General features: G+C 51.4%; 4 protein-coding genes across 6 annotated transcripts, besides 2 other annotated features; 2 read left to right on the forward strand and 2 right to left on the reverse strand.

Annotated features, from left to right (window-relative positions):
- Nucleotides 1-3,673: 3,673 nt before the first annotated feature.
- On the reverse strand, nt 3,674-4,795 carry EKO05_0009262 (uncharacterized protein; the record flags this gene model as incomplete). Its single annotated transcript, XM_038942094.1, has 2 exons — nt 3,674-3,773; nt 3,825-4,795. 2 exons carry the CDS (start codon nt 4,793-4,795, stop codon nt 3,674-3,676), a joined length of 1,071 nt encoding a protein of 356 aa, XP_038795863.1.
- Nucleotides 4,796-5,592: 797 nt separating this feature from the next.
- EKO05_0009263 (uncharacterized protein) lies at nt 5,593-8,805 on the reverse strand (the record flags this gene model as incomplete). Of its 3 annotated transcripts, XM_038941916.1 has the most annotated exons (14): nt 5,593-6,027; nt 6,340-6,403; nt 6,458-6,492; nt 6,813-6,887; nt 6,940-6,967; nt 7,017-7,032; nt 7,086-7,105; nt 7,162-7,190; nt 7,245-7,300; nt 7,356-7,404; nt 7,459-7,479; nt 7,534-8,449; nt 8,517-8,651; nt 8,705-8,805. In XM_038941916.1, the coding sequence occupies 14 exons, from the start codon at nt 8,803-8,805 to the stop codon at nt 5,593-5,595; spliced, it is 1,980 nt and encodes a 659-aa protein (XP_038795864.1). The 3 variants fall into 3 exon arrangements, with proteins under 3 accessions (XP_038795864.1, XP_059493484.1, XP_059493485.1); XM_059637501.1 differs by having other exon boundaries at nt 5,593-6,403; XM_059637502.1 differs by having other exon boundaries at nt 5,593-6,492.
- Nucleotides 8,806-9,047: 242 nt separating this feature from the next.
- On the forward strand, nt 9,048-10,370 carry EKO05_0009264 (uncharacterized protein; the record flags this gene model as incomplete). Its single annotated transcript, XM_038942132.1, has 2 exons — nt 9,048-9,566; nt 9,627-10,370. 2 exons carry the CDS (start codon nt 9,048-9,050, stop codon nt 10,368-10,370), a joined length of 1,263 nt encoding a protein of 420 aa, XP_038795865.1.
- Nucleotides 10,371-11,882: 1,512 nt separating this feature from the next.
- EKO05_0009265 (uncharacterized protein) lies at nt 11,883-13,576 on the forward strand (the record flags this gene model as incomplete). Its single annotated transcript, XM_038941988.1, has 3 exons — nt 11,883-11,915; nt 11,966-12,152; nt 12,204-13,576. 3 exons carry the CDS (start codon nt 11,883-11,885, stop codon nt 13,574-13,576), a joined length of 1,593 nt encoding a protein of 530 aa, XP_038795866.1.
- Nucleotides 13,348-13,392: a tandem repeat.
- A 148-nt stretch (nt 13,577-13,724) lies between the features above and the next one.
- Nucleotides 13,725-13,743: a tandem repeat.
- Nucleotides 13,744-14,508: the final 765 nt, after the last annotated feature.

The raw sequence follows: 14,508 nt of genomic DNA on the forward strand, positions 1-14,508 counted from the left end.
TATCGTCCATGACACGCTGGGAACCAGGAACAACACCTTTCGAGAATCGTATGAGCAGAGCGGGTCGCGATCACAGCCTTTCCTGAACAGCAGAAGAGATCGAGCGTATGGTGGGCACAGTCTACCGAGGATCTGGTAATTTCGATACTCCGAAGCCTCAAGTACGCAGAATGAAATTTGTCGAAGCCTGGCAAGAGTCATGGTTTTACGGATCGAAGGCTATCGCTGTCGTGATCTGTACCCCTACTGGGTCAATGCCCACGGGCCGCGGTAGTGATTGCCGAGCGTACGCTATGAAGCCGTCGCAATCTGAGCACTCACCGGTTTGACAATTATGCAAGGACTAGCTCCGCTGTTATTGAGACAGGTTGTTCGCGAGCTGGTAGTGGGTTACACATTCCAGCATGGATGACAGCTTGTGCATGATAGAATTGCGATAGACTTGTATGCCAGCAAGTTACGAGAGCCGTGAAACCTCGGCGGGCGTTCCGGATCGGATTACATCTCCTAGCGGCGCGAGCTTGATTGGCCGGGGAGCCAAGACGCAGCTCCCACAACATCTGAGAATACCCGGAACTGGTCCCCGTGGATGCCCACAAAAGGTAACGCCGACGAATTCCTGCGCACCGAACCCTGGGCACTACGCACAAGAGCACTTGGTAGCGAAATGGATCAACAGCAATGATGCAGTCTTTGTAGTGGATGTTCGTGGCCGTCAATGGAATAGCCGAGAGCGTATAAGCTTAATTTCGAGCATTGGGCAGGAGATGCCGACGTACGAAGCTGATGCCCCACACACTAGGATCCTGACCATTGATCGAAACTCCGTAAGGATGACCTGGAGGCATAAGCCACGAACCACCGGTTTCGGATCCTTTGAAGGCTGTGGCTTGCAGTGCATCTCCCACCTCTTTTGCTCGGAAGTAAGGTGGCGCTGATTCTGTTCCTGAAGCCTCAGCCACGAAATGTTTCTTGGATTGTAAGTTCTGTGAACGTTGCACTGCTTTCGCGGTTCGGCAAGTGACGGTACCTAGACGAGCTTGGAATTGCCGCGCGACAGGCAGCGAAATGTGCGGGTCGGGGCGCTTGGAAAGAGGTCGTTGCTTAGCGTGACGCTAATGAGGTTCCACGCGAAACCATCGCGGCTGCGAATTCAAGGGTCTAATGATGGTCGTCTGCTGGCGGCTGCACAGCGCCTGGCTCGGTTCGTTAACCGATCACATCAAAACGGTTAAGACAGCCAAACATGCGGATGTTGGCGAGATGAAATGTGCCACAGCATGGAACATTTGGAACGCATTTGCAGGGAACTTTAGTGGCAGTCCGCTTGTAATCGATCGCCAACACTGACGTTGCGAACAATACGAAGCGCGATCTAGTTGCTGGACAGTTTGCCGCCAAATTGGGCAGCATATGCGAGAACACTGCGGGGATCGTTAGGTCTGCACTTGAAGGCTACGCTGAATCAGAAATAGTTGACATGATAGGTGGCATCATTGCCTGTACAGTCTCTGTCGAACGTGCAGGTTGTGTTACATGCAAGAGAGTCGGAATTGTTCACAGGGAGAGTGAAGTGTTAGGATCGTCCCTCAGAACAGCTCGAAACTGCTGTACTCTTGCTGAGAGCATGATCAAAAGATGCCGTTGCTAGTATGGCCTCGTCTGTGTGACCAAGCGGCAATGACCAGCGACTCAAGGGACTAGCGTTTGTGCAACGTTCTTGACGCCCTCCGCATGAGATGATTCCACGTCAAAAAACGGATGGTTGACCCGGTATGATGCAGCAATCGGCACGTGACAAGACAAATGCACGAGGATTGATAGTGGGGTTGGGTCGTCAGTGCGTGGCTGAAGTGTTAGGCTGGTCGCTCTCAGACGCCACAAAATAACCCATCATTGGTTCAGCTTGACGCCAGGATAGAGCAGCGATGAGCGCTGCTTGCGGACCAGGGCGTTCTTGCGAAAAGCAGCCGGCGAGCGGCAGGGTGGCAATGGACGGGAAAATGCCAACTGGTTTTGCGGGTCCACGTTGGCTGACTGTCCAATGGAGTGCTTGAACAGTAGTAGAAAAACCACTCCAAAGTCTCGTCTGCAATGTATCACTGCTGGGCTTCATAGGTGGGTGCAAGCGTACCAAGAGCGTTGTCCAGGTGGCTACAGCGGGTCTTACTGGCCATGGCAGAAGCTGACTGTGAGTGTCTCCATCGTAGCGGCCTCGTATTTGTCATGGCCGGACCGTGTCTCGGACGGAGCACCGCCTTGTAGAGCCGGTGAGGCAGCGGGTGCCGACACCAAGACGCGTGATGGTCGCTAATGCCAGCCTTGTCCAGCAGCCCGCTTGAGATTGCAGTCATGTGAATCTAGAAGCTCTAGTTCTGCCCAGTTTGGCCTTTTCTGCGTAGCTCCAACGAAGAATAGGAGGTGATTCGTAGGAAGCGCGCTGGTCAAGTTGCGTACAGACTGCAACGGAGTAGCTCGTTGGGGTGGCAATAGCGTGCAGGCGGGGTGCAATTTAACCAAACTGCTGGGTCACGCAGCGGATGAAAGATGACATGAGGGTCGTGCATGACTGAGGCAAGGACAGCTCAAAGGAAACGAGGTGCGTTGACGACTTAGCTCGATCGAGAGAATGCTAAGGTGCTGGGACGCAGGGCTGCTGGGGTTCGATGTCAAGAACGATGAAGGTGGTGGACTTGTGACGTGCTCAATCTATGCTGCGCTAAACGGCCCCCGCCCCGGCGACGATAAGAATCAAGGCCAGATGCCCATCTGTTAAGCGCCCGTCAAAACGCCAGAACCCTGCGATCAGCGGCGTGCAGGACGGAAGGGCGGTGTTGCAAAATGGGTCAGTGGACAGCGTGATGCCGTTTCTGGCTCTGCGTCTAAGGTACAACACGTAAGGTGCAAGGCATTGACCAGTGAGCAGGGGTTGCAACAGCCGCTGTCCGCCCTTGCCGCAACGACAGATGGAGTGGACTACGGAAGAAGAGGCAGGTGGCGTAGCCAGCAAAAGACGTTTCTGCGCCTAATCACGCTGAAGTGGCACCTCATGTCTGTGCCGCGAATCAAGCGTGTTGCTGCCCACTCAGGACGAGACTTTCATGTGAAGGCTGCAGGCATCGTGCAGCCTTAAGCGCCTGCCGCTGGCATATTCGCGCAGTGCCACCCTGGTCCATCCAGGTTTGTCTGGCGTGCATCGCTTGGCACATGCACGGCAGCCATCCCCGTGTGGGGCCCATGGGACCGCAAGTGTGCAGTGCAGAAAACGTCGTGGTGCCGGGATTGAACTATGCAGGGTTGAAAGGATGACCGTGCTTGAAGGGGACCACTGCGACCCCGTTGATATCGACTGGTGATGTGAAGGCGTCTCCAGGCACGAGCAAAGACCCAGCGAGGGTGTCAGAAGGAACAAAGCATGTATGCGGTGTGGTGTGTACGGACAAAAGTTTACAAGAAATCAAACTAAAGCAAGAAATCCATTCTAAGTCAATATACAATCTCTAACCCCAGGGCGCCCTTCAAAGCAGTGACAAAAACAGAGGTTCCATCTGTGGCTACGACTCCAACCTACCCAGATCAACCCAAAACTGCAACAAGATGACACAACGTATTCAATTTGTACCACCCACGCTCAGACGCAACGGCCCAGATAACCACTCCCATCAATCACCATCTACAGCTTTGCGCAGAACTGTCTATCGCGACGGTAATGCGAGACCCTCGGATCCGCAGCAGACAGTCTTCTGCGATGGTGACAGCCATCATTCTCGTGTCTGGTAGATGATCAGCAATCGAGACATATCTTGAGCCATATCTCTGCTTACCGGCCACATGTATCCTTGCGTGCAAACCCCGCAGGGCAGTTGCGACACTTGTGTGATCTCTCTTTCAGATGGACGCTTCGGTGGTGCCTATCCAAATCGGTCCTACGAACGAAACTCCTTCCGCAGCCATCCCAGAGACAAACGTGATCCTTCTTCCTGTTCGGGTCGTGGGTTAACATGTGCTGCTTGTAGTTGTATTGACGCGAAAATCCTTTTTGACACATGAGACAACTGTACTGAGCTTGGCCGAGTTCAGTCTGTTTGCGGCTGCCTCGACGCTGTCGGTGTACAGTAGTGGCAGGGAAGTCTGACTGTGATCCAGTACTCGTCTCCCTGGATGCTCGGCGGGGGGAAGGCTGGTCGTTGTACTCTGGTGCGGGTGCGGCCATGTGTGTTGGTTCATACGCATTGTCATAGGAAAGAATGGAACCGCTGAGCCTTTCAGGAGCAACTGTCAAGGGGTACTGTCGCGAGGATGGTAGTGCTGGCTCACTGTGCCCGTAGCGTGCATCAGGAGTCCACACTTGGTCACCAAGCCTTACTGCACCTATTCCGTGACTAATCTCATGGTAGGTGTTGTCAGTTCCATGATGAGAGTACACCGGGACCATGGACACCGACGACACCGACGATCGAGGCGACATTTGTGCGGCATTCCAAGGCTGTGGAGACCGAGCAACTGGATGTTCATATGCTCCTGACGACCAAGGGTCTGCGATCGGCTGCGTCATTGGAGGAAGCGTGCCAGTTGAGACGTGACCAGACCAGGAGTCTGAGGAGGATGGCGACGAAGGCAGGGTTGTAGGAACCTGATGGCGGTAATTGTAGAGCCCAAGGCCTTGCGGGTGGTTCGGCATGGCTTCGTTCCGGCTTGAGGATAGGTAGGGTGGCTCAAGCATGGTGTCTGCTCTTGATGTATGCGTTTGATAGGGCGAGTTGAAAGGAGGTGTAGGCTGCTCTGCGTACTGCATGTTGGCAAAGGGCTGTTGACAAAGGGCTGTTGTTCAAGGATATGAATCCAAGTATGATGTTCAACGGCGAGCAGTGTGTTTGGCAGGTAGAATTGAAGACAGTGAGAGCAAGTAGAGGCGTTTGGTGTTGTTGGATGATGAGTGGCACTGTAGGGCGTCCAGGCACCGGAATATATCTGCACGACGTAGGTGGTACAAAGAGTCCACAGATATAGGATCGGATGCCGGTTTGCAGCACAGTGGCAGTGTCTTCTCGAAGCAGGTCGTTCGAACAGTGGGCTTTTGTAGGATAAGGCAGACTCGGAAATTGTACCAATCGAGGAAAGACATGGGTATAGACATGATGGGCTCCAGCCGCGAGGCGGCAGCGCCTGTTAGCGGCATGGGCCAGGTTCCTGCGGAGGGCTGAGAAGGCGAAGGGTGTGCAAGAGTAGTAGTGCAAGTTATGCAGGCCCACACCCCAGCACAACTAGGTGGCGCGACCAGGGTGACCCACCCAGAGATCCAGTGTGTCGGGAAGCGCCTGGCGGGCCGACCGAAATTTAGATTTGCGCAGGCCGTAGCCTGAGGTGCAACGAACGGTGAGTGCGGCTGATCCCTAGCTGTGCTGCCTGTGCTTTTGATGAACTCCACACGGTTCGTTGTGACAACTGCGCAGCTTCAATGGCCTGCTGCTTTGACGTCTGTCACAGAGACGAGGAATATGACTCGATTCAACTCGAATTGCTATTGAGATGTTCCTCAAAAAATGTGTGCCCACATACCCACATACTGCGGAAAACTATAAGCGCCGGCCATCAAGCGACCTCGCTCGCTTCCCGCTGTTCCTGAAGCTGGCAAACAATAGCCGTTAGTGCGTCAACCTGGGTGGTGAGGTTGATGACGAGGGTTCTGAGTTGTGCATCTGGGTCTGCCAGCCCTGTTTCTGACTGAGGTAGGCCTGTGAACTGCGCTCTTCCTGCCGTGCTAGATGTCGCCTGAGTATCTGCTCTCAGCAGACGGGGCGAATTCACCGCCAGCCGCGGAGGTCTTTTCGTCACTGTAGGGGTTTGCGGACCACTGAAGGACATGAGCCCTACGTCACGCTTACGATAAACGTCGAGCTGTTCGTAAGCCCAAATAATGCCTACGAATGGTAGGTGCGTCGCCTTTAGAAGTACGATGCGTGCACTTCTCAGCTGTTCCGACGGCAGAATGAGCCTGAAAGGCCGTGTGCAGAGTGGAATCAGGTTCTAGGGACCGTCAGCTTTGGACTCATCTGCAAGTAGAGCTCTCGTGATAACACGATTCTGGCCGACAGGCCCACTTGCTCAAGAGAGCCTGGGCGGCAGCGTGAGGCTTATCACTTTGTTCTAATGATGCATCCGCAAGACGCCGTTCACCAAACTATACACTCGCCAGAGCCCGTTGGCTCTGTAGGACTTGGATAAAAGACCTCATGTTCTGTGGGATGAGAGAGGCTATGTCCTCGGCCTCTTTCGCGGCCCAGCGCTTAAAGCACGTTTCACAGCACCAAGAATAGCAGAAAGAGGCAGTACACTTACAAGTGGTGGCAGGAAGTACGTCAATCGATTTGAAGATGATGCTTCAAGGACGTAGACCGAGTAGCTGATCGTGCACTATGGTTAGAAAGTATAGAACAACTTTGGGCGGCGCACTAACATGAAGAGATACTCGTCGCGTGCATGCTCCAAAATCTACACAACAATCGGTTAGCTCTACCAAGACCCCAAATCAAACAATGCGCGAATGCAGTCCCTGCTAACAAGAAAGGAAAGGATGTAGAGGAGTTGTTGATCTGGTCGCCCATGTACAGACCCGAGCGATCAACAAGCACCGGGGTGGCAGGCGACAATTTCCAACACCAAAATTGGAAAGTCTGCCTCGAAGGCTGAGGCTTCAAGAAATGGCTGTGTTGTTCGCACAGGTCTTGCGTTGTGATGCACCCACACATGGCGCCAAGACTAAGAAATAGAGCGATGAGAGCCAATGAAATCCGTGAGCTGGAAGCACGTACCTTGCTTAGTGAATTACTCAGAAGAGAAATCAAACTGGTAATGAGAAGTATGTTTGTCAGAATGATGAATATGAGCTACATTTGCAGTCAGTAAAATAAGCGTCGAATCTCCGTTTCAAAGCCTTACCATAACCGGAGGCCCGAAGAACGGCGATCTAGAAACTTTTAGCAGCCAACTTTTGTGCTCAATGTCTTTGTACATACATTTCCTGGGCGACATCTGATAGTTCGAAATAGTCAGTGACAAGCCTAAATAAGGTTGATATCACTCACCAAAGCCGAGGTAGCTAGATCTGCAGGTAACCATCAGTATGCAATGCAATGCAATTTCAGGCAGCGTTCCACTCACCCAAAAAAGACTTTGATCAGGATCCAGCTCTATCGTACGATTTGTCAATAGCACGTGTCAAATAATTGTTTTGTGTAACTTACCATCTCCTGTGGTTTAAAGTGATCACGAGCCAGTAGGACAAAAGTAGTAAGAAAGCCTGTATGGCGGGTCAGTCCAATTCTGATGAAAAGAAGAATAGGAAAAAGCATTACCTAGGTATAGTATCAAGACAAGTGACAGGAATTTGACAAAGTCTTTCGTCTACTGTAGGTTAGATACGCATACATTTGCAGGCGATAGAAGAAGTTGCCCTACCATTTCTTTTAGGCAAGGAATCTCATATTTTTGTCAGTGGTTGTAGTCTTACCAAGAGATGACAGAAGGACCTACCAGAGTGCCGAAGTAGGGGTTCAAGCTCAGAAGAGAAAATATGCGTGGTACAAGGAACAGCGCCTCCAGACCAAGAACGTCGTAGGCGAGATCAATGGTATCTTTGTCGCCGTTTGTCAAGCCCACTATTCTCAGTGTACAGAAAGCCATGGCAACGACGACAATGCTGATGTCCCATGTCCACCAGAAATCCGATACATAGAAACTTGTCTGTCCTGCATCGAAATAATCCGCAAATTCATCGTAAGCGAAACTCGCTATCCACAGGTACAGCATGATTTCGGGTACGGTGACTTTGTCTTGATCACGACGTACCAGTACTGCGTAATAGAGAGCCAAGAAGATTGCAAAAAAGAGCGTCTCGAAGATCTTCAAGTATCGAGGAACACGCAAACGTGAGAATGGATCAGCCTGTTTGCGGTTATACTTCCTGGGTCGTTTTACGGAGTTAACGCTGAGCGTCTCCCAAAAGACGATATCGCCGCGCCACAATCCATTGATGACTTTTTGTATTGGGCGCTGGCTCAGAAACTTCTTAGCACCACCTACTGCCGCTATCTCAAGCGCAGAAAGATTTTCGCAACGACTTTTGAGTGACCCAAACCTCGGATTCGCGGCATCGTCACTCCTTGTACCAAAATAGTCACCATCGGCTATGTCAAGCAAAGGTGTACGTTCACCAGACCGAGCAGCGCTATGACCGTTCTGGTGGCAGTGATCGACCGCACTCGAGGCAGATTCACTGTCGGAATATGGAGCGGAAGGCAACTCGAGTAGCAAGAAGTCGATGACATCGCGGTCAGTAAGGCTGTTGAGAAACTGCCAGGCCACGAATTCGCAGGCGTAACCTCTCGCTTGATAGACGCCTGGCTCATCACTCGATTCCTCAAGAGCATCGAAGTGACCTTTCAGGGCTCTGATCCTCATCAGCATTTGCTTTCTCCTCAGGTGTACGCCATCGATGGCTGGAGTGATTGACGCACAATAGGGCGGACACCAGAGCGGGGTGGTGCACCTGATTCGAAAGGTGGGTTATTAGAGGATGCAATGCACGACCATGTTGGCTGGTGCGGAAGTCTTCGAAGGTATGGGGAAGCTTGATGGTACGATCGAAGTATCTGGGCCGCCTCTTAGCTGTTGCCATTCTATGCTTCAATTGCTTCTAACTTACTGGCTTAGCTTGTCTACTAAGTCTGCGAAACTTTCCGCGCCGTCAATCTCAGGTATGCCAGCATCGTCAGTCGGCCATCTCGACACGGATAGCAGCGACATGTTCGGTTGGTCCTTTCTCAAAAAGTTCGCGTGTAACCGTGTTGTCGCGTTTGTGGAGCGCGGCCTGCGAATGGCAGTCGCCGAAACGTCAGAGCTCCTTGGCACTGATCCTCGTTCCTTCCCCCGCGTGTATTGTTCGCCAACTCAACATGGACCTTCAGGTCATGCGAGCGTCCGCAGGCCTTCAATGTTGCTCTATGGCTTTTGATCACCACTGAGTGTAACCGTATGGCCCACCGACAATGTCTCACGGAGCTGATTTCTGCGGAGACCGGCTACGCCTCCCCGCGTTCCTTCGTGTTGTTGACGATGGTCTGCCCAAGCGACCGACGCGTCTCAGACGTCGCCTACCAGCTGTCGGGAATGGCTTTGAGGCTTCGAGCCATGACAGGCCCGACCACACTGACAGTGCGATTGATTCTGCCGCAAAAGCCGCATATCAAGGATATTCTGATGATGTGTTACTTCTCGGCATTGAGCGCTCTACAACTTCGGGACAGCCACTGCCAGCACGGGAAGAGCTATCGCTGTTCGTTGCAGATAAAAGCGCCTATCAAAGAGATCGCGAGCACATCGAACCTGTCCTGCTCACATCTGATCAGCCAACAGAGAAGCGTGCATCAGTCAAATCACTCACAACAGACACAAAGGTACCCAACAAGCCTTGCAAGGCACTAAGCACCCAGAAAAGACGGCAGCTACCTTTAAACGAACTCAATCTCATGCGATCTACGTCCTCAGATGGCCTACCTCAACCGAGTGTGAGATACAGCCCGGCAAGGCAGGTACCGTGGGATCAAGCTAACTACCACATTCATTAGGATGCAGACAACATATTCGCTGCTCCTGTCGCAGCCGGTGATCCAATCGAAGATGGCCAGGTGGTCTCATGTGTATCTCTCGGAACTGCTCATAAGCTACTGGCATCTCACCAAGTTGGAAAGTATCCTACGCGGAGTATAACAAAAACCTTCTTCGCCAGCTCGACGAAGCGCTCAGGGTTGATTTTGCGAGGACAGCTCGGCCGTCCCAGCTCAGTACAGCGCAATGGGGCACACCACAAGAAACTTTCGACATACACTTTTGCCACAGCGTCAGATGGCTTCGTTGGTGCCGAGCTTAGCATCCAGCGTAGGGGAGGACTTATGAAGCCACAGAACCACAACAAGACGCGGAGAAAGAAAACCATAATAGCTTCTGCAAGGCTTGTCTTAGCATCTGGGCACCTACCGATACCTCCGGTCGAGCATCACGTACAAGCTCTGCCTGTCGAACATCGTATGTCACCCCAAGGACAAGCTCGCATAAGCGATAGGCAGTCATTATCGGAGCGTGCGTTGACAGGGATTCCACGAACAATGAGTGAGAATGAAGCCAAGGAGCTCTACGATCACGATCTACGACGGGGCGAGAGCTCGATTCGAGATCAACATCCTAGCATTGCGGCACCCATCAGACGCGTCTCAGGGATCTTGAGCTCCCAAGGTTTCGGCAAGAAGTGCGTCCCGAGCAATGGACTGTACAGCGACAACAGTGACGCGCACCATGCTACTTGGCCTTCATAACCTAGTCTATTAGCTCGTATCCCCACCTTCTCCACAGACACGGGTTGTTTTGATAGTGTAATATACAGCGGTGGTGCGTCTCACAGATCAGATGGTGTTGATGGGGACTTGGGAACACAATCTTCAGGAATGGAACACAGCGATGGGTGTTATTTGCCCGAAGACGGTGTTACCGGCTCAGTGCACTCACTACACCTGAGCAGGCCATCTACAGATGCATATCGGATAAACATCGAGTTTTCGCTTTCTAATCTGCGTGTTGCATCGGCGCGAACGGTTTCCGGGTTAGGGCCTGTCTACTTCACACGATTTATCCGATTCTTGGATCCAATAATCGGATCAATCGGACGATTTCAGGAGTGTCTTGTAAAATCGGATGGGGGTGTCTACTTACATTATCTAATTACTAGTAGGGTCGTATTTTAGCTGCAGATGCTAGTAAATAGTGTTAATAACCTATGTTGTTAACTATATAAGGTATAGACAATTAGACAATTGTAAAATCAGACTGCAAAGCCAAAATTGGGTTAGAGAGGTACCTGAAATTAATTGAGTTGTCCGATTATTGTTGCACGTAACCTGGTTCTCTGTTGCACGTGATCTGGCTTGCTGTTGCACGTGACCTAGGTCTGATCAGCCCCTAGGGTAGACTCTCTTTCAAAATACTATACAGTACCATACAAATTACAGACTCAGTCAAAGTAGACACCCCTATCCGATTATTGACGTGCCCTCACGACTCCTGCTGCGTCACCCTAGCAGGCACCGGCAGATGCTAACTACGCTAAAATCGACTAAAACGCACCTACCACACTCTTTAGAAATCGGATAAATCGTGTGAAGTAGACAAGCCCTTAGTCTTGTTAGTTAGCACATACAAGATGGAACCACGATGCTAGGTTTACACAAATGTCAATATCACTCAAGGATGCATTAACGGACGCAGAGCGATTGCAGTAGAGTGACTTAAAATCCGTCAAAATATTTGATTGAGAACTTATAAACTGAAGTTGCTAATTCTGGCAAGTTCTGTGTTCGCGCCCAACCACTGTCTACATAGCACTCTAAACAGCAGGTCCAACGCGATCTTCTACGAATCCAAATACAGCTGGTGATTCCTCACCAGGTCGGTTGTAATTCGCGCCATAAAAAATCTTGTTGCAAGAGAGAGCAGATGGAGGGTACACACCAGATCGGCCCACTCGGCATCGTTGTTTCGTACTAAGAGCTACCCGTTCGTCGAACGCCTAGTGCGACCACTACCGACACGTCGAAACACGAAATCCCCCGTACTCAGAAACAATGCGTCGTCTGGTCTCATATCACTGGTGTTGTTAGGGGTCTCGACACTGATTGTCATAGTGCATTGGAACATATATGGGGAGCTGCGTCCCCGCTGACTTACGCTGCTGTTGCATGTTCACCCTCTTTGCGCGTCCTTTCTTGAGAGAACCTCCAGCGTCTGTCTGATCGTAAGAACGTTCAGGACTTTAGGCTCAGCTATTCGGCATTATGGCGGCGCCTGGCGGCATGCCTCCCTCAATGGTAAGACTTGAAGAATGCATGGACAAAGTACCAAAGCTGACCGACTTTAGGCCAACATGAAGCCACCATATCCACCAATGGCATGGGCACTGGGTGGTGCTCCTGTCAAAAAAGTCGACATACCCGCACAGACGATCTTCATGATCTTTTTCATGATTGGGGCGGCTGTACACATGACGATCTTTCAAAAGAATAGAGCGAGGGGCCACAAGTTCTTGTTCAACATATTTTTCTTTTGTGCGCACCTTTGGTCATCAACTCTGTAAATTTTGCTAACAATCTTCGCAGCCTTTTGTGTATCACGCGCCGTAGCATCTATACTCCGAATTGCATCTACAGCGCAGCCTCAAAACGTCAAGCTTGCTATGGCAGCATCAATTTTCGTTGCTGCTGGCGTCCTCGTTCTTTTCATCATTAACTTGATTTTCGCTATGCGCCTCGTCCGATCGCTGCACCCATCTCTTGGATGGCACCCCTTATTTGGCATCATCTTCAAGTTGCTCTGTGTTCTTACCGGAGCAACAATCATCACGGTTATTGCCGGTACACTCCAGAGCTTCTATGTTCTAGACCCCAATACCAAGGCTATCGACCGAAGTCTACAAATATACGGCTCGACGTTCCTCGCTATCATCGCCACACTACCACTTCCGATCACTGTTCTCTCACTTCTCATTCCATACTCGCCACCAGACCGGTTTGGTGTAGGCCGGCTACGCACCAAAGTCATCATGTTGCTCATCAGCACCACATTACTATCCATCGGAGCGTGGTACAGATGCGGATGTACCTGGGCGCCACCTGTCCCGCGATCACAACCTTTGCCAGGCTATCTTGGCAAAGGCGCCTTTTACATCTCCACCTTTTTCGTTGAGGTCCAAACAGTCCTGATGTACGCAATCTTGCGCGTGGATCTCCGCTACCACATTCCCAATGGTGCACAGGGCTCGGGGTCGTACTCTTCGTCGCAACAACTAGATGACGTTGAGATGCAAGACTCACGCCCCACGTCAGCCTCGAAAACCATCGTGGATTCTGATAGTGAGACCGCTTCGAAGAATACTCTGACCATTGGCCTCACAATCAATACCAACATACCCACCATACAGATCCATGATCCGGAGAAGACGCCTGCCTTTTCGCCAGATTCACCGGACACGTATATTGCGTCTACCCAAACCACACCTGCGACATCCCCAACATCACCACTGAAGAACAAACGCAAATCACTCCTTCAATCCCTCTTCAAGCGGCAGTCCAAAGCACCGACCCTGCCACCAATCCAACCCGATATATCACCCCTCGAACCCCCGCCCATGGCGGACCAAAAGCTGCGTTGGCGCGACAGCGAGCAGCGACGCATCATCACACGCCTGGGCGGGCCGTGGCAAGAACTCGATTCCCCAACCAGCCCCATCAATCCCCCGAGTCCCACCAGCACAATCCACTCATTCCGCACCAGCATCAGCACCAACACGCGCGGCAGCGTGGGCGGCATCAGCGTAGGCACCGGCCTCTCCCTCGGCGTGCCGAGCGTAGTCACCGCACCCAGCTTGCGCGACACGCTGAGAGCCGACGGCGGGTGGACGCCTGAGCTGGATTGGGAGCTGAGGAGCCCCAGGCGGTTCTTGAGCATGAAGAGGAGGGTCACTGGGGAGTGAGAGAGCGGGGAAAGAAGGACAAATGTACATCACAACATCAGCGACGGCGTTTGGGCTTGGGCGGTTCTGGGAATATCCAATTGCGACATGGGATTTGAGCCGCGATTTACGCCTGGCTATACCATACTAATGCAGTGTCATCTTCCTATTTTCTTTTTTTTTTTTTTGCTCGTCATCCGCTTTTGAAAAGTGTCTGTATACTATCTAGCACACATTCTACACAAACAACAGCATGTTGCCAAGTTAACATTAAATTCCCTCTCAATCCACCACGGTTTCTCTGCTGTTCATCAGAGACGGGTGCCGGTATCTGAACTCTGTCTTGTGGGGGTTCTGACAATAGTGCTGCGCTACCACGACTCGTGAAACACGATCCAATAACCCTGAGGCACGACGGCGTAAACATGAAGTCGCTTCCACCACGAACGATGTTTGATGTTGGGGATATAAATAGAAGAGCTAGTCTTGCGATTTACCGGGCGGAGAGCCGAGACGCGGGACGATGAAACGGCGATGCGAGGGATCTCGGTGGGCGTTTTGAGGTAAAGAAAGCTGCTTGCCTTGTGCGCTGTCGATGAAATCTAAGATATCGAGTATGTGTTTGTAATTTTCAGTTCTGGATTTGAGCGTTAAAGAGCTCTCGATGGTCTGGTTGAGCGTATGTGCTAATGTAACTTGTATGTTGAATAATCTTCTCAATGTGAAGATAAGTATTCGCATTGATATCTGCTACGTTGAAGAACAGATCTGACCAAGATGGCGTGACTCTGTGAGCCCTTCGAATGAACTTCACATATTTCTACCCCAGAAGAATTGTTTCTTCCTTGAAGTATTCTCGCCACCATCGAGGATCAGAGGCTGCTATTATCCTCTCATGTCCCAGTTCCACCCGGCGATCCAAGATATGGAGATCATTGTCGCATATCGAGTGG

Source organism: Ascochyta rabiei, chromosome 16 (assembly GCF_004011695.2).
Source record: "Ascochyta rabiei chromosome 16, complete sequence".
Taxonomy (NCBI): domain Eukaryota; kingdom Fungi; phylum Ascomycota; class Dothideomycetes; order Pleosporales; family Didymellaceae; genus Ascochyta; species Ascochyta rabiei.